Raw genomic sequence first — 19,631 nt, forward strand, 5'->3', positions numbered from 1 at the left:
TATACATCTATACTACTATGCTATACTTATGTACTATGATGTGCTATGACTATATACAATGCAATTATAGTGCTGTCTACATAACATGCTATAAGTCTGTATCAAATGCTATCTACGTCTACAGAAATGCTATCTAAGGGGGTGGGGTAAGTGCGTAGGTGTAATGTTAGTCTATTAAACATATAGCAACCAGTGGTCTTGTTTTGACGCCATCTGCTGGTAGCTCCAGTCACAGGGAAGGACTGGTGAAAACTGAAACAGTATCATGAATTTCACCCTTTGTTTGAGCCGAATCTGGGTTGCACGTGGTCTGGATCGGACTAGTGAAGAAACACGGGGAAGGTTGCCGTATATTAGATTAGTCGATGCAGGGTGGCTCTTCCAAGACAGATGTTGCGCTCTCATTAGAAGGCGGTGTAAGTGCCATCCAACCGTTTCTCTAGTTTCTTTGAAAGTGTCCATGTCTCGGAGCCATAGAGTAGAATTGGCTCAACGGTCGTCCTAAATAGTTTTACTTTTAACATCTTACTAAACTGGGATGACCAGATCTTATAATTATGCATGTCATTGCAGGCTGACCAGGCCATGCCCTTCCTAGAAGCATGATAACCATGATACTGACATGATACTGACCATGGTCCATGATACTGACCATGGTCCATGATACTGACCATAATGCTAACATGATACTGACCATGGTCCATGATACTGACCATGGTCCATGATACTGACCATGGTCCATGATACTGACCATGATACTGACATGATACTGACCATGGTCCATGATACTGACCATGGTCCATGATACTGACCATGGTCCATGATACTGACCATAATGCTGACATGATACTGACCATGATACTGACATAATGTCCATGAGACTGACATGATACTGACCATGGTCCATTATACTGACCATGGTCCGTGATACTGACCATAATGCTAACATGATACTGACATGATACTGACCATGGTCCATGATACTGACCATAATGCTAACATGATACTGACCATGATACTGACATAATGTCCATGATACTGACATGATACTGACCATGGTCCATGATACTGACCATGGTCCGTGATACTGACCATGGGCGGCGGTGGCTCAGGGGTAGAGTGCCTGGATGTTAACCGTAAGGTTGCCAGTTCGAACCCGGGCTCCCCCAGAGTTACTGTCGAAGTGTCCTTGAGCAAGACACTGAACCCCTAATTGCTCCCGATGTACTAGTTGGTGCCTTGCATGGTTTCCGCTGCCATGGGTGTATGAATGTGTGTGAATGGGTGAATGTAATGCACAATCTCTGTAAAGCGCTTTGGATAAAGGCGCTATATAAATGCACCATTTACCATTTACCATAATGCTAACATGATACTGACCATGATACTGACCATAATGTCCATGAGACTGACATGATACTGACCATAATGCTAACATGATACTGACCATGAGACTGGCATGATACTGACCATAATGCTAACATGATACTGACCATAATGCTAACATGATACTGACCATAATGGTAACATGATACTGACCATGATACTGACATAATGTCCATGAGACTGACATGATACTGACCATAATGCTAACATGATACTGACCATGATACTGACCATAATGCTAACATGATACTGACCATAATGCTAACATGATACTGACCATAATGCTAACATGATACTGACCATGATACTGACATAGTGTCTTTGCTCATGAGATTCTTTATTTCACACTTTTGTGGAGGCTCACAGCCTTAACTAAACAGCCTAATCTTCAGATGTGTTGTACAATTTCACCTCCTTAAGCAACATTAAGCAACTGTTTGTGGGCAATTCTGTTACATACATTGCTGCGTGTCATGGTGACCTGTGCCCCCAAAAAGCTATGTTTTGAGTCAAAGTATTGTTTTGCATTGATTAAGCAATGTCTGTTTTGTTTTTGCAAGTTTCCCACTTATCATGAAATCCTAATGGGAGCGACCATGATGGTGATATCCATTAGGGGAGTGATGTCTGTTTTAATATGATTATTGTTGATTACGATGACATGCCATTTATTCTGCCCTGCCCTAGCTCTGGTCCATAGCTCTAATGCATTTCATTTAGAGCTACAGTATGCAGTGGCGTGCACAGACATTTAGAGGGGCAGGTGCTCAAGTGAAAAAAAAGGGCACCTTGTGCAGCGCATTTTGGGGCGGGAACCCATTTTGGTGCTTTAGCTATTGAAAAATAGCAGATCTACAAGCTCATAGCGCGCTACGAGCTTGTAGGTCTGCTATTTTTCTTTAATCGAAGAACCACTGACATAGACACATAGCTTTAGATAGTAGAAGCGTTTTTTATCAAGATTTGATCAATGTCACCACATGGTCCACACACTACAAATGAAGGGAAACCCCCCCCCCCCCCCCCCTTTCTTTTCTTTTAAGAGCAAAATTGACAAAAGGGCAGGGTCTATCTGTGCACGCCACTGGAGCTAGCCCTGCCCATGCACACACCTCCACTGGAAGTCAGAGTGTAGAGACCTGGCTGTCTGTCCACGCAGTGGCACTTACATGCAGCTCACAGGAGACACACACACACACACACACACACACACACACACACACACACACACACACACACACACACACACACACACACACACACACACTCATCATGTTTGTCTATGTCATGCTCCTGCTCATCTTCACAGGTAAGACATATTTATATATTTACAGTATGATTAATAACAATGTGTGCATGCAGAGTGCAGACAGACAGTGGTGTGGATTTGTTCTCTGTAGTTCTTTTAATCCTAAAACATTATAGTCTAACTCTTGGTCTGACTTTGTGAAATCTTTGTATTTTTCTGTCAGTGAAGACAGAGGAAATAATTAATTCTGATTGATTGATTGATTGATTGATTGACTGACAATACAAAAACTGCTACCAGGATAAAACTGTCTCGTTTACATCAGGGTCCTCCATGTTCAATTCATCAAGACATTTAAAGACATCTATGCAAAATATAAATAATAATCATCAAACGCACAGTTAGAAAAGAAGGGAGCCGTATAGACAAATAGTTTTGATTAACTGCAGCCGCCCGTAAGTGCTCTTTGAGAGCGGTTTTGACGGAGGCTAGGGATTCACATTTCTTAAAGGACCACTTCACCACGTAGTAGTATTAACTAAAGCAGAGATTAACACAATCAAGGGAGATTAGGGTATACATACTCATACTCACACACGAGGCGTTGTGAGCTTGTAGATCAGCTATTTTCGTCTATTTTGGAGGGGGGGGAGGTGGTTAAAAAAAATAAGACTGAAAATACTCTTTAACAAACACAACACTATAGAATGATAGTGTTGTCAATAAGTCTATGGAATACCGGCATATGCAAAAGTTTAATCTGCAACACAGTTTTATACAACGTCTCTCTATAAGGCATCCTTGGCCTAAAAGATCTCTGCTGTAGGCTCCACATTATGGTAGAAGTGCAGGGCCTCTCGTGTTTAGAGATTTCTATAGGCGGGTTATTTTATGTTCTGGAGGTACTGTACTTACAGTTATAGAGCAAGTCCTGACGTCCCCTCCATTCCCCTGGTTCACGGAAGTCATTTCTCTATGGAGAATAACACGGGGTGATCTTAATATCGTTTCATATAAGCATTGTGGTCCAAAAATAAACAAGCTGTCTCAGCGTTATTGTCAGGGAGGTGTCTCTGTATCGTTTGCGACAGTCAGTCACTCATATATGACACAGTCTGTTTCTAGCGAAGATGTAACTAATTCAGCAGCAGTAACAATAGCGTTTTAACTCAGTCAGTTGATTCTTCATATCCATATGAGTGATACAACGGCCGGGATGATTTGTTTATTTTTCAAACACAGTGATCTAAAATCCCCCTATGGGGATTACAATGCAAATAAAAAAGGACATGAACTTGTGGATTTGCGCTCTCAAGTCTGACATCAATATCGGTAGAGAGTCTCTACCGATATTGATGTCAGACTTGTTCTATCGTGCAGGATTGGTGTTCGCCTCTAGGGCCCAATGTGATTAAAACCTTTCATCAAAATATCTGACAGTGTCTGATATTAATTATGTCTGCCATCGCCCCAGAGCTATTAGAAGGCGTAATGGCCTCTCAATGACCACAGCGCTAATGGATAATGTTTTCTCTTTTGAGTTCATTGGATTGGATTTTCAGGTTTCCGGTTTCAAGAGGCGAGCTTTTAACAAAATACTTCCTTTCCATTGCCTGATGGATGGAGGGGAAAGGAACTGGTAGGAATAACGTGTTCCTTCCACACACCCCCCCCTCCCCCCCAAAAAAATAAGTGGCTTCTGACTCCTCATGCATAGAAGGAAGCATGAGGTCAGTCCGCTGCTCTCCCATGCAGGTTGACAGAGCACAGGATTACATTAGATCATTATTGACACTGGGTGAAAAAAATGTGAACTTACAGAAAAAAAAGAAAAAAAAAAGAAACATCTCTAACCCTAACCCGTTGTTCTATACTCAACTCTTGGTTTCTGTCAGCTGGTGTTTCTCCAGACAAGGTGTGTAGTTACCACGACGTTTTAACCCACCTGAACATGAGGAAGGACAACCAGCTGTACGTGGCCACGCGGCCCGTCCTGGACCACACCACGCCCACCGTGGTGATGCTGGAAGTGGAGCTAAACGCCATCTTAGACATGGTAGGTGAACGTTGTGTTTTTGGGGGTGCATATGTTGGTTAGACGCAGTGGCGTGCACAGACATTTAGAGGGGCAGGTGCTCAAGTCGAAAAAAAGGGCACCTTGTGCAGCGCATTTTGGGGCGGGAACCCATTTTGGTGCTTTAGCTATTGAAAAATAGAAGATCTACAAGCTCATAGCGCGCCACCGAGTGGCGCGCTACGAGCTTGTAGGTCTGCTATTTATTTATTTTTATCGAAGAACCACTGACATAGAAACATAGCTTTAGATTGTGGGGGGCCTAAATAATATAGTGGAAGCGTTTTTTATCAAGATTTGATCAATGTCACCTCATGGTCCACACACTACAAATTAAGAAAGTTTTTTTTTTTTTTTTTTTTAAGCAAAATTGCCAAAAGGGCAGGGGGTGCTCTAGCACCCCCTAGTGTCTATCTGTGCACGCCACTGGTTAGACCAGAGCGTAGAGTAGGAGAGTAGCGTAGTGTTGGAAGTGGCGCTCAACGCCATCTTAGACATGGTAGGTGAACGTTGTGTTTTTGGGGTGCATATGTTGGCTAGACCAGAGCGTAGAGTAGGAGAGTAGCGTAGTGTTGGAAGTGGAGCTCAACGCCATTGATGTATATTTTGTGTCAAATGACCCTTGTCTTGTAACGGTGGCAGGCAGGCACGGGCTAAAGGTGCCCGTGCCCTCAGTCAGGAGTCACATCGTAGCCAATCTATGTGAACACAATAACACACACAAGTGGTCTCAAAACATTGCATTATATTGACTTCAAGACCCTCCTCCGGAAACAGCTACAGGCCACCTCCGCTTTTACGGGAACCAATCAAAACGTTATACTCACAGGATGTTCCTGTGAGTAGGAGGGACACATTTGCATGTAGCTTCATGTGGCACAGTGGCACACTTAACTATACGATTTATATCAATAGGACTAACTAAATATCTTATACTATACTATACTATATATGAAGTATGCAGAACCTTATTTAACACATAATGTCACAAAGGTAGAATGTATTCTTAACAAGTCTAACTGATTTAATCACAAATTCATTGTAGGCTCATTTAGAGCAGAGAACTCTCTGAAGGTGACGTTGTGTTTTTGGGGTGCATATGTTGGTTAGACCAGAGCGTAGAGTAGGAGAGTAGCGTAGTGCTGGAAGTGGAGCTCAACGCCATCTTAGACATGGTGTGTGAACGTTGTGTTTTTGGGGTGCATATGTTGGTTAGACGCAGTGGCGTGCACAGACATTTAGAGGGGCAGGTGCTCAAGTCGAAAAAAAGGGCACCTTGTGCAGCGCATTTTGGGGCGGGAACCCATTTTGGTGCTTTAGCTATTGAAAAATAGCAGATCTACAAGCTCATAGCGCGCCACCAAGTGGCGCGCTACGAGCTTGTAGGTCTGCTATTTATTTATTTTTATCGAAGAACCACTGACATAGAAACTTGTGGGGGGCCTAAATAATATAGTAGAAGCGTTTTTTATCAAGATTTGATCAATGTCACCTCATGGTCCACACACTACAAATTAAAGAAAGTTTTTTTTTTTCTTTTTTTTTAGCAAAATTGCCAAAAGGGCAGGGGGTGCTCTAGCACCCCCTAGTGTCTATCTGTGCACGCCACTGGTTAGACCAGAGCGTAGAGTAGCGACTAGCGTAGTGCTGGAAGTGGAGCTCAACGCCATCTAAGGGCCGATTCATACTCCTATTTTACCGCTGTTTCGGCGCTGTAGTGCCGAAATGATTTCGGCTCGTCAGAAATTTTCAGTAGCACCGAAGAGCCGACTTTAGGACGGTACCCGCCCCCCCGAACCTCAAATGACGTCAAATTGTAGGCTCTACAGCGCCGAACCGACTTTTATTCAGCTCTAAAATAGGAGTATGAATCGGCCCTTAGACATGGTGTGTGTGAACGACGTACTAGCGTTTCTTTTAAATTATACATACGCATTTCTGCTATATAGGGTTGTCCCGATCGGATTGGGTGATCGGAAAATCGGGGCCGATAGACGTCATTTTCAAATGATCGGAATCGGATCGGGAGCCAAAAAAAACCCTTTTGGTGTTTTAACCATTCTGACCTGAGATCAGATTCTAAACATGTCTTCTACATCCTGACAGTTTTCCATTCTGACCTGAGATCAGATTCTATAAATGTCTTCTACATCCTGACAGTTTTCATTCTGACCTGAGATCAGATTCTATAAATGTCTTCTACATCCTGACAGTTTTCTGAAAAAGCTATGTTTCTATGTCAGCCGTTCTTCGATTTTTCAAAAATAGCAGACCTACAAACTCGTAGCGCGCCACCGAGTGGCGCGCTACAAGCTTGTGGATCTGCTATTTTTCAATAGCTAAAGCATGACATGATGCCAACACCAATAGGGGTTCCCGCCCAAAATGAGTTAAGCATAGCCATTGAAAAAATTTTGGAGAAAAAAAACGTGAAGATGTTGCGACTAAGGGGGTCCCTGGAACAACATATTTTCAGATGGGGGTCCCTGGAACAACATATTTTCAGATGGGGGTCCCTGGAACAACATATTTTCAGATGGGGGTCCCTGGAACAACATATTGTCAGATGGGGGGTCCCTGGAACAACATATTGTCAGATGGGGGTCCCTGGAACAACATATTGTCAGGGGGTCCCTGGAACAACATATTGTCAGATGGGGGGTCCCTGGAACAACATATTGTCAGATGGGAGTCCCTGGAACAACATATTGTCAGGGGGTCCCTGGAACAACATATTGTCAGATGGGGGGTCCCTGGAACAACATATTGTCAGATGGGGGTCCCTGGAACAACATATTGTCAGATGGGGGGTCCCTGGAACAACATATTGTCAGATGGGGGTCCCTGGAACAACATATTGTCAGGGGGTCCCTGGAACAACATATTGTCAGATGGGGGTCCCTGGAACAACATGTTTTCAGATGGGGGGTCCCTGGAACAACATATTGTCAGATGGGGGTCGCGGCCAAACTACATATAAGTTTGGGGTTCCTTCACATGCAATAGTTTGATCACCACTGATACAGAAACAGGTTTTTCAGAAAACTGTCGTGAATTATATAGACATTTCTTTGAATTTTGACCTCAGGTCTGGATTAAGAGAGATCATGCCACACATCATATTATAATTCACCGAATGTCTGAGTGTGTGTCTGTCTGTGTGTCTGTCTGTGTGTGTGTCTGTCAGAAACAGTGCCGTAACTCCTTACTGCCTGCACCAATCACTCCCACTTTCACACAGGCATTGACCATATGCATATGGAGGGCGTAACGATTTGACACATTAATGATTATTAATTAATGTATTAGTCAATTACAAACGCACCCGGGCGCAGTACCCTTCACGGGGCAAATATCTCAAAACGGGTATGGACTAGTTAAATAAATAGAGCAGTTATGTGATTGGTGCAGAGAGAGAGAGCCATGATATGTATTTTGTTTTGTTTACATGCATAACGTGTTGCCTCATCTGTAGCGTGCACTTTTATTTGCCGCTTATATATATATATGCGCGTTTTCATCAGATAATATGTTTTGTTTTCTGGAAAATGTCTCATAAAAGTATATACTGTACTCACTGTATAATGTGTTCATTCGTAGGTTGACAAAGACCAGAAATTAATTTCATACATCTTTATCGAAATGGTGAGTTCTTTATACAACAACATAATAATATGAAGAATACCGTTGGACGATGCGTAGTAAACTAAATCTAATGCTATAGTGACAGGAGTGATGGTTAATTAACGACCACGTTTCAGAAAACGCTCGTCTCTACTTAATATGATAACGGATACAGTTTGTCATTTCTCTTCTACTGCAGCTGTGGACGAACGAGCACATATCCTGGGATCCCTCCGTCTTCTGTGGGATTGAGAATGTTTCTGTGCCCAGCGAGTGGCTCTGGAAACCTGACGTCCTCATCGATGAGAGGTGGGAATTAAGCAATATTACACAAGAGGGGCCCAGGCCGTAGCGTAACGGTCTGGGCACCGGACTGGTGATCCAGTCGCAGTGTGCCGCGGGTTCGACTCCCGGACCCGACACGGCCTTTACTGCATGTCATCCCCCCATCTCTCTCCCGTTTCCTGTCAGCCTACTGTCTGTCCCTTCAAAAATCAATAAAAAGGCGTAAGCCGCAAAAAAAATATCTTAAAAAAAAAATATATATTACACAAGAGGGTGTTGTTTAACGTGATTATTGCCACGACAGTGATGCGGTAGGGGAACGAGACGGAGTCGAGTTCCGCAAGCATCACTGAAGCGTGCGTGCGTGTCTGTGCGTGTGTGCGTGTCTGTGCGTGTGTGCGTGTCTGTGCGTGTGTGCGTGTCTGTGCGTGTGTGCGTGTCTGTGCAAGCGTGCGTGCGTGCCTGTGCGTGCCTGCGTGCGTGTCTGTGCGTGCGTGCGTGTGTACTTCTCTTGCAGGTTAGAGAAGGACAAGGCTGCTCTAAACCCGTACGTCCGCATCGCTCACAACGGGACGGTTTACGTCACCAATGACGAGGTGGTCGTCAGCAGCTGCAGGATGCACATCTACAAGTTCCCCTTCGACACTCAGTCCTGCAACCTGACGTTCGCCTCTGGGATATACTTCGGTGAGGGTTAAGTTCATGTGCGTGTGAGTGCCTGCGTGCATGAACTCAGGGGTAGAGTGACTGGGTTGCCCCACTAACCCTGTGAGTTAGTGTCGAAGTGTCCTTGAGCAAGACACTGAACCCCTGATTGCTCCTGATGTGCTGGTTGGTGCCTTGCATGGCTTCCGCGGTGTATTAATGTATGGGTGAATGTAATGCACAACCTATGCAAAGCGCCTTGGATAAAGGCGCTATATATAAATGCACCATTTTCCATTTGAACAAGTGGGTGGTAAAATGCTACAACTCTGGGTTATGCAGCTCAAAGTGTTTGTTTTCTCCTGTTTTCTCTCATACGGTCAGCCAGAGAAGTGCAGCTCAAAGTGTTTGTTTTCTCCTGTTTCCTCTCATACGGTCAGCCAGAGAAGTGCAGCTCAAAGTGTTTGTTTTCTCCTGTTTCCTCTCATACGGTCAGCCAGAGAAGTGCAGCTCAAAGTGTTTGTTTTCTCCTGTTTCCTCTCATACGGTCAGCCAGAGAAGTGCAGCTCAAAGTGCTTGTTTTCTCCTGTTTCCTCTCATACGGTCAGCCAGAGAAGTGCAGCTCAAAGTGCTTGTTTTCTCCTGTTTCCTCTCATACGGTCAGCCAGAGAAGTGCAGCTCAAAGCGCTCCTTGACAAAAAAGACACCAGCTTATTTTCCATGATGATGATGCGGGCCGAGTACGAGTGGAAATTTGAAAGCATCGCAATCACCGAACTCAACGAGACGTTCTACAGAGCCCAGCGGATCGTCTATACTGTAGGTGTATTATTATTATTATTATTATTATCTACACTGTAGGCAGGGGCGCAATAGGGTAGGGGACGGAGGGGTTTCGTCCCCTGCCAGCGTCACATTGGTCCCCCCCAGATGAGTTAGGGGGTCCCCCCTGGCTGGGGGGGTCCCCCCCTGTATCCCCCCTGGCTCCAAAGTTATCTTAGGAGTAATACTTTTGAAATCCTGCGTTCATAAACGCGATATATTTTGAACCATATATTTGATCCACCCCTGTTTAAATCCCAAAATGGTTTGTCCCGTTCTACTGTTGTCGGAAGTTTGGGAGTTGTTACACCGCCATCAGTGACCCAATGTGCTTTGCACTCTGTAATGATTCTAATAATACAGGAACAGGATTCAATAGGACACCACTTTTGATGTCACGCACCACTTCGGTCAGACGATCAGTAGATAGATGAATGGATTTACTTTATCCTTTTCATGTCAAGGACCCCCAAATGGACACGTATTAGCCTGCGGACCCCCCCCATTTGAAGAGAAGAGAAGGACCCCCATAAGAGAAGATTTATAGTTTTATACAGCTCGGACGGACCCTATTGTAATGCCATGTCTAGCGGTGGGAAGGGACTCCACTGAGAGCGTCCACATGACATGCCACAAACTATCATGTAGTTGTACCTCTGGGGGTCCCCGGACCCCACTTTGGGAATTATATTATTATTTTGGGGGATTTGGGTAAAGGAGGAGATCGACGCCGGCGGGTCACGCCGCTATTAAACTGTCAACATGCAGGTAAGGCGCTGCAGGTTTTTCTTTCCTCCCGAGTTGCATGGGTTTAACACTAACTATATATGTTGATGTTAAAACATCCTCTCCTGAAAACTTCCCAGGTGTTGTACATTTTATATAGGATAGGCTAACTTACAGATCAGATGGTCAGTGAGTTTTGACCTGTTCGAGGCGCTGCTGATAATGTGGTTAAACTTTTACGTTTTGAGATAAATGGGGAGGAGGAGGAATCACAGCCAGGTATTTCATAATAATAATAATAACTGTGCCAAAACGCAGTTTTGTATGTACATTGAGTCACTGGAACAACCTCTCTGTAGGACCCCAAACCCTAACCATAACCCCACGTTTTTGTGGAGGAGGAATCACAGCCAGGTAATTCATAATAATAATAATAATAATAACTGTGCCAAAACGCAGTTTTGTATGTACATTGAGTCACTGGAACAACCTCTCTGTAGGACCCCAAACCCTAACCATAACCCCACGTTTTTGTGGAGGAGGAATCACAGCCAGGTAATTCATAATAATAATAATAATAACTGTGCCAAAACGCAGTTTTGTATGTACATTGAGTCACTGGAACAACCTCTCTGTAGGACCCCAAACCCTAACCATAACCCCACGTTTTTGTGGAGGAGGAATCACAGCCAGGTAATTCATAATAATAATAATAATAATAACTGTGCCAAAACGCAGTTTTGTATGTACATTGAGTCACTGGAACAACCTCTCTGTAGGACCCCAAACCCTAACCATAACCCCACGTTTTTGTGGAGGAGGAATCACAGCCAGGTAATTCATAATAATAATAATAATAACTGTGCCAAAACGCAGTTTTGTATGTACATTGAGTCACTGGAACAACCTCTCTGTAGGACCCCAAACCCTAACCATAACCCCACGTTTTTGTGGAGGAGGAATCACAGCCAGGTAATTCATAATAATAATAATAATAACTGTGCCAAAACGCAGTTTTGTATGTACATTGAGTCACTGGAACAACCTCTCTGTAGGACCCCAAACCCTAACCATAACCCCACGTTTTTGTGGTTAGACCCCCCCATCCCCCCCTCCCCTAGGGTGGTGGGGGGGACGGGGGGGACGGATTTTTCGGCGGCGCCGCTTCGCGGCGCCGCTATTTGTCCCCCCCTAGCGTTCGGTCCGTGTTGCGCCTCTGACTGTAGGTATATTCAGTACCGAGCCCAGCGGGTCGTCTACACTGTAGGTATATTCCTCAGACTGGCTGGGAAGTGTCCTACATTTTAATTTAAACTGCTACAGCAGAGCCATCTAATAGAAGAGTTAGGACATTGAGGGGGCAGAAACCGAGCGCTGTTCATGCAGCCTGAACTGAGACAAGCTGGAGTTGAAAATACATTGTTTTCAACCAGGGGCGGCGCAAACAAGTGCTATTTTAAGCATGTGTGCAACATGACAACTGTTTTTAAGTAGTGTACAGTAACAACTAAAGTTAGTCTCTTTAATGTTTATGTTGTACTATTACTGTCTACAAAACAATCTAAAATAAAGGAATTTAAGATCATTAAAGCTGGGCTGTACGTTGCCTGAATCCAATGCATTTCTGCCTACTCCCGGTCCAGGACTTGTCCCAGTTGGTTGTCCCGATTCTCAATAGAAGTCTATGTAGGAGAGCCTCCATTGGACTGAAGCCAATACAAGTCTACAGTATGTAGGAGAGCCTCCATTGGACTGAAGCCAATAGAAGTCTATGTAGGAGAGCCTCCATTGGACTGAAGCCAATAGAAGTCTGTGTAGGAGAGCCTCCATTGGACTGAAGCCAATATAAGTCTATGTAGGAGAGCCTCCATTGGACATCTGTCTTAATCTAAGGCTCTATAACGTCTCCTCCTATAGATCACCATGAAGAGGAAGGCCGTCCTCTACATTGTCAACTTCCTGTTGCCCGTCCTGTTCTTCCTGTGTCTAGACATGGCGTCTTTCCTGATCCCGGACGGCGGCGGAGAGAAGCTGAGCTTCAAGATCACCGTGCTGCTGGCCGTCACCGTCTTACAGCTCATTCTAAACGACATCCTGCCCGCCACGTCCAACAGGATGCCCATCATAGGTACAACGCTCACGGGATATGTTTATTTTTTTAATCTGTTGGATTATTATCATTCATATTATACAGTATGTATTTAGAAGTCATGGTTACGTTCATCATCTTGTGTCTCTGGCTCACAGCGATGTACTGCATGGGAACCTTTTCTCTGATGCTTCTGAGTCTGCTGGAGACGGTCGTGGTGACGTTTCTGTTAGCAAAAGACTCCCAGAAGACGGCGGACGAGACCGACGGCCATAGCTGTGACAGAGGTGAGACTTTACAACACAATTACAGGTTTGGCACCAAAAAGGCCTTTCATGGGACGGCTGGGAGAGTTTATAGGGTTCACAGGACCGCCGGGTTATAGCCGTGTTCTCTGGGGTTATGATGACGGGGGCAATCTGGGAACCCGTCGGCAAAACAACGTTAAAACAGCACCCTCTATAGGAGACGGGGGGTAACAACCTAGTGAGAGCAAGGAAGGGCAGATAGGGGGAGGCATCGGTGTCGTAATGAGAAACGTTGCGCATGATTGAGAAAAGAACAGGGATAGTGATTAAAATAAACACATTGTAGCAAAATAGACATCCAATCCACTTTATTTATATAGCACATTTCAAAACTCAGAGTTTACAAAGTGCTGTAAAGGCGAAAAATGAAAACAAATGCACTAAAGCTACCACACAGAAAAACAACAGCGAGAAAACAAAGTACAAACAGTGATAACAACTGAGACACATTACAGAAAAGCAACAGAAAAGCAACAGCATCACAGTGAGACAAAACATATACAAGGACTTGAAGGACCGAAGGAACTCAAGCGGGGTTAAAAGCCAAGGTAAAGAGGTGGGTCTTTAGGCCAGATTTAAAAGTCTCGATGGAAGGGGCCAATTTGACGTGGGAGGGGAGTGCGTTCCATAGTTTGGGGGCTACAACAGAGAAGGCACGGTCGCCTCTGGACATGCCGACTCTATGGTGACAGCAACTTTCTTCAGAGAGAACAATATTATGCCAATATGTGTCAATTGCTCTCTCCATTCGTTCATATAACCCATTCTGACCGGGCACCCATTTTGGTGTCGGCATCATGTTATGCTTTAGCTATTGAAAAATAGCAGATCTACAAGCTCATATCGCGCCACCGAGTGGCGCGATACGACCTTGTAGGTCTGCTATTTTTGAAAAAATCGAAGAACGACTGACATTTTTAGAATCTGATCTCAGGTCAGAATGGGTTCATCAGACCAGTGTGTGTCCGGCGGAAACCTCGTATGAATCTGATCTCAGGTCAGAATGGGATAAGAGAAAGAAGAAAGCTGATATTATATATTATACCACACCACAGACAAAAGTTTTACATGGTCAATTTGTGCCGAAACACAACGTCTTGTTCATCTTATTCCTTAATCTTTGGAATTCATTGTTCAAAATCCTCAACCATGAATATTGTGAATGGTTTTACTCATCAGTCATGTGGTTTAATTGTGTGTCATTTCAGAGAAGAGAAGCAAGTGGTGTCCTCCCTGCTTTTACAATGTCCCCCCTGATGGTGGCGCTAGAGAGACAAGCCACGAGCCTCTTAGTGTGGCTGAAAAGGTTAGCACATGATGTCACCATGTAGTGTGTTTATAGATGAATACAATTATGCGCTGGAATTGATTAATACATGAATACTAATTCATCCGAAACTTCAAAACTGTGTGTCCCTCTAATCATTGTCGTCAAACCTATAATCTACCTAATCTAATGTAATGTGTGTTTCAGGACAGCGATCTCAAAGGGGAATCTGGTGGATTCCAGGTGATCCTGGACCAGCTGAGAGATCTGGAGAAGAACCTGCGTTCGTTCCTCAAGAGCGAGGAAGATGGAGGCAGGCCTGGAGGTTACTGGAGCAGAATGGCCACCAGAATCAACCGAGCGTTCTTCATTTTCTACGTGACGACAGTCGTGGTGTTTCTGGCCGTCATCTTTAATGAATGGAGTCCTGAATACTGAAACGGGACACAGAGACCGAGACATCGAGCACCAAAGTCTGACGTCAATATCGGTAGAGGGGCGCAAATCTACGGGTTCATGTACTGTTTTATTTGCATTGTAAGATAAAAGTGTCACTCAAGCCGTCTTTGAGTATCACGAAATCCCAGATATTAATTGTAATCCCCATAGGGGGGGGGGGGGGGGGGATTTTAGATCACCTCATATAATAACTGTGTTTGAAATATAAACAAATCATCCAGGCCGTTTCACTCATATCATCATCATCATCATCATCATCATCATCATCATCATCATCATCATCATCATCATACTATAATTCTAACAATGTCTGTCTGTCTGTCTGTATGTCAGAAACACCACCGTAGCTCCTCATTGCCTGTACCAATCGCTCGCTTTTCACACAGGCATTGACCATATGAATATGGAGGGCGTAACGAAGCCCTTTTTTTATTTGACACATTAATGATTATTAATGAATTCATTAGTGAATTAAAAACGCACCGGGCGCAGTACCCCCCATGGCCACAACGTCACAAATATCTCACAACGGGTAAGGGCTAGTGGATATAAAGAATTAACTGACTGAGAGAAAGCGCTATTGTTACTGCTACTGCATTTGTTACATTCTCGCTATAGAAACAGACGCAAACGATACAGAGACACCTCCCTGACAATAACGCCGAGGCTGCTTGTTTATTTTTGGACCACAACGCTTATAGTAGACGATATTAAGATCACCCCATGTTATTCTCCATAGAGAAATTACTTCCGTGAACCAGGCAGAACCAGGGGATGAGCGAGTGACGTCAGGACTTCGGTGCTACAGATATTGTTGACTTGATTCTCTGTTCAATGTTAAACACTGTTATTCTGGGCGAGGAAACCCCTTTTGGTGTTAGCATTATGTTATGCTTTAGCTATTGAAAAATAGCAGATCTACAAGCTCATAGCACGCTACGAGCTTGTAGGTCTGCTATTTAAATGCACTGTGACGACATGGGCATAAGGGCTACGCTTGGATGCGGGTCCCTGGTCTAAGACAAATGTGACCAAATTTGACTGGGAGACTGCCATTGGATTTTTTTGAATTTTTGTTTTTTCATTTCATATCAAAGCAGGGAATCATAGCTTCAAATTGACATATTGGTTGTTCAGTTTGGAGATATGGCTTATAGAGTTATGCCTTGCAGAAAACAGCGAGTTGAGAAAACAGGCTTGAAAGGTTCATATTTACATGTCAATTTCAGTTTTGACACTTATTTCAGACATGCTCTCAGCAAGGGCAGAATCCATTTCTTCCGACCGATGGTCGGTCGCGACGCACCTGTCGCTCCGTCGCGACGCACCGTCGAACGGTCCTATTTCGGTCCGTCGGTCCGTCGTTCCGTCGGTCGGTCGGTCCGTGGCTCCGTCGCTCCGTCGGTCCGTCGCTCCGTGGCTCCGTGGCTCCGTGGCTCCGTCGGTCGGTCCGTTTTTGCGTCGCGACGGACCGCAGGTCGCAGGTTTAGGGTGGATGGATTCTGCCCTTGCTGCCCAAATGGTAACTCTGTCATTTCTCTACCGTTTTGGACGGGGGTGGGCTCTTTGGAATCGTGTGGCGTGTATGTGCGCTTGTGCACGTGGAAGCCGGAAATAAAAGCACTTCCGGTCCCTCCCCTTGCGAGACTGCAGCTGGGTGCTATTGTCTTTATAAGTCCAATGAAACACTTCTTTGTAACGTATGGCCGCTGTAGTCTGGCGGTTTAATCACTCGCCTCTCAATGTTTTGGTGCTGACGACGCTGGTTCGAATCGCGCGAAAGACAAAAGTTTTTATATTAAAAAAAAATAGCCGTATGGAATGAATACATTATTTACAATACATTAGGCAGGCAGACAGGCAGGCAGACAGGCAGTCTGTCTGTCTGTCTGTCTGTGTGTCTGTCTAAAATATAATAATTTTGGTCTGCCGCGAGCGGGAATTGAACCAGTGTCCTCAGCAAAAAAGAATAGAGAGGCGAGGGATTAGACCACTATACTACAGCGGCCCGTTACAAAGAGGTGTTCCATTGGACTTTTAAAGTTAAGTCCAACGAGAGCAGAAAAAAAAATATATGAAGGACAGACCAAATCACCGACCGGCCGACCTAAAACATTTACACGAACATTTACACGAACGCACATGTTACACACAAGCTGCTGTCTGTGCAGCGCAGCAGCGAGACAACGCGGCGGCGCAAAAAATATAATAATAATAATATACCAGCAACACGGCACGAACGCACATGTTACACACAAGCTGCTGTCTGTGCGGCGCAGCGCAGCAGCGAGACAATTACAGTTAGTGTCCACAGGTGACATTACCATTTGGGGGTCCCTGGGGGTCCCCAGGGGTCCCCGAACCTCGAGACCCCCATAGAAACCTCCAGGGGGGCGACACGATTCAAATGAGCCCACCCCCGTCCAAAACGGTAGAGAAATGACAGAGTTACCATTTGGGGTCCGTGGGGGTCCCCAGGGGTCCCCGAACCTCGAGACCCCCATAGAAACCTCCAGGGGGGCCACACGATTCCAAAGAGCCCACCAAAACGGTAGAGAAATGACAGAGTTACCATTTGGGCAGCAAGGGCGGAATCCATCCACCCTAAACCCGCGGTCCGTCGTGACGCAAAAACGGACCGACCGACGGAGCGACGGAGCCACGGAGCGACGGACCGACGGAGCGACGGAGCCACGGACCGACGGACCGACGGAACGACGGACCGACGGACCGAAATAGGACCGTTCGACGGTGCGTCGCGACGGAGCGACGGGTGCGTCGCGACCGACCGTCGGTCGGAAGAAATGGATTCTGCCCTCCCTCCATGCTCTAGTATGTGAAGAGTCTGCCTGTGCTATTAAGTCATTTTGGAAAAAAAAAAAAAAAGTTTTTCTCCTCTGGTGAAAAGCTGGAATGTGCGCGATGGCAGTCTCTCAGTCAAATCTGGTCACAAATGTCTTCCTCGGGAGACAAATAATAAAGAACCTTGAACCTTGAGTGTGTGTGTGTGTGTGTGTGTGTGTGTGTGTGTGTGTGTGTCTTCTAGTTCTCAGGCTGGTGTATTTCATCCCAGGCAATTTTTAACATTCAGTATTTAGATAATTATGTTTTATATTAATTGTATCAGACACACGTATATAAATATACCAATGCCATGAATCCACATGAAGCTCCTAATTTAGCTTTTTGTCAGCACGTTCTGATTGGTCCCTGACTGACCAACCATGAGCAGGCTCTTTCTGCCTAATTTATTGTTCCACCCTGGTTTACGCCTTGTTTATGTTGCATTTGCTAAAACATCATTTTTGGAAAAAAACTAAAAACATAACACGATATGCCCTGCATGCAGTCACCAGTGGCGTGCACAGACATTTAGAGGGGCAGGTGCTCAAGTGAAAAAAAAGGGCACCTTGTGCAGCGCATTTGCTATCTAGATCTACAAGCTCATAGCGTGCCACTGAGTGGCGCACTACGAGCTTGTAGGTCTGCTATTTTTTTTATTATCGAAGAACCTCTGACATAGAAACATAGCTTTAGACTCATACTGCCCAGCTTTCCACTACAGCGCAGTATAAAGCCCCGTTCCGACCGGCCAAAGCTGGAAATGAAAGCAAAGCTGAACTCATTTCAAAGCTGCTTTTTTTTGAGAAAGTGGGCGTGTACAAGGTACCTGTCACTCAAGCTGCCTGGACTGCAGATGAGAAAGAAAACGGGCAGTTTGAGCAGATGCGCATTTGAAAGTCTAAAATGTAAAATAGCGACTGTAGAGGAGAAATAATTATATATTTAGTTACATCATACACTACGTATGGATGAATAAATAATATAATCTTGGTAAACTTGTTTGTAAATAACCGAACGAGACTACGGACCCGATCTCGTTCCTCCCTCTTTTACCCCAGCTGAAGTGCTCGTCTTGGGGTTGGGAAAACTCCCCACTCCGCTCTCCTCCTCCTCCTCCGCCACGAGCAAAACTCTCCGGGCATTTTTTAAAATAGCGGCTCTGTATGTAATGTTAATGTTGATTTAGCAAGAGCATACCGTAGAAATACAATTGTATATATCCAGCACGTCGTAAAAGCAATTAAAACAGCTTATGTTAACGTGTGATTTCCGGACATTCAGTCCCAAGTCTCAAGTCCGGGGAAGGGAGCCCCCGCGGCCCTGTCTGTCACTGACCCTCCTCTGGTCTGCTCCTCCCGGGGAAAACATTGTGCCAACTAGTAGGCTAGGCATACTTTAATTACTTAATAAATAATCAATATCTAAATTGATTAAAATAATCAATATCTAAATAAAATAAATAATTAATACCTATACCATCACTGTGCTGGTGATGACTTTATGAATAAATATAATTCTCTAATTCTGCGAGAGTGTGTGTGTGTGTGTGTGTGTGTGTGTGTGTGTGTGTGTGTGTGTGGGGGGGGGGGGGGGGGGGGGGTTGTGTACGTGTGTGTGCATGAGTGATATCGTTTACTTAACATTAGCATTAATAGTTAATGGGGCCAGTATATACGTTATATGGCATATATATATACGGGCCATTTATAGCATTATATCGCTCTCTCTCTCTCTCTCTCTCTCTCTCTCTCTCTCTCTCTCACACACACACACACACACACACACACACACACACACACACACACACACACACACACACACACACACATTCTCGCGATAAAACAATACAAATT

The 19,631-nt window shown here is 44.7% G+C and overlaps 1 protein-coding gene across 1 annotated transcript; it reads left to right on the forward strand.

The window, feature by feature from the left end:
* Positions 1 to 2,658: 2,658 nt before the first annotated feature.
* Positions 2,659 to 14,913, forward strand: LOC310854338 (5-hydroxytryptamine receptor 3A-like; the record flags this gene model as incomplete). The annotated part of the gene is made up of 9 exons (XM_083758936.1): positions 2,659 to 2,695; positions 4,546 to 4,691; positions 8,533 to 8,642; positions 9,136 to 9,305; positions 9,928 to 10,082; positions 12,729 to 12,939; positions 13,059 to 13,187; positions 14,417 to 14,514; positions 14,683 to 14,913. The coding sequence occupies 9 exons, from the start codon at positions 2,659 to 2,661 to the stop codon at positions 14,911 to 14,913; spliced, it is 1,287 nt and encodes a 428-aa protein (XP_083615062.1).
* Between the last annotated feature and the right edge of the window lie 4,718 nt (positions 14,914 to 19,631).

The sequence above is a fragment of the Protomyctophum parallelum genome (genome assembly GCF_964188405.1).
Source record: "Protomyctophum parallelum genome assembly, chromosome: 23".
NCBI lineage: Eukaryota > Metazoa > Chordata > Actinopteri > Myctophiformes > Myctophidae > Protomyctophum > Protomyctophum parallelum.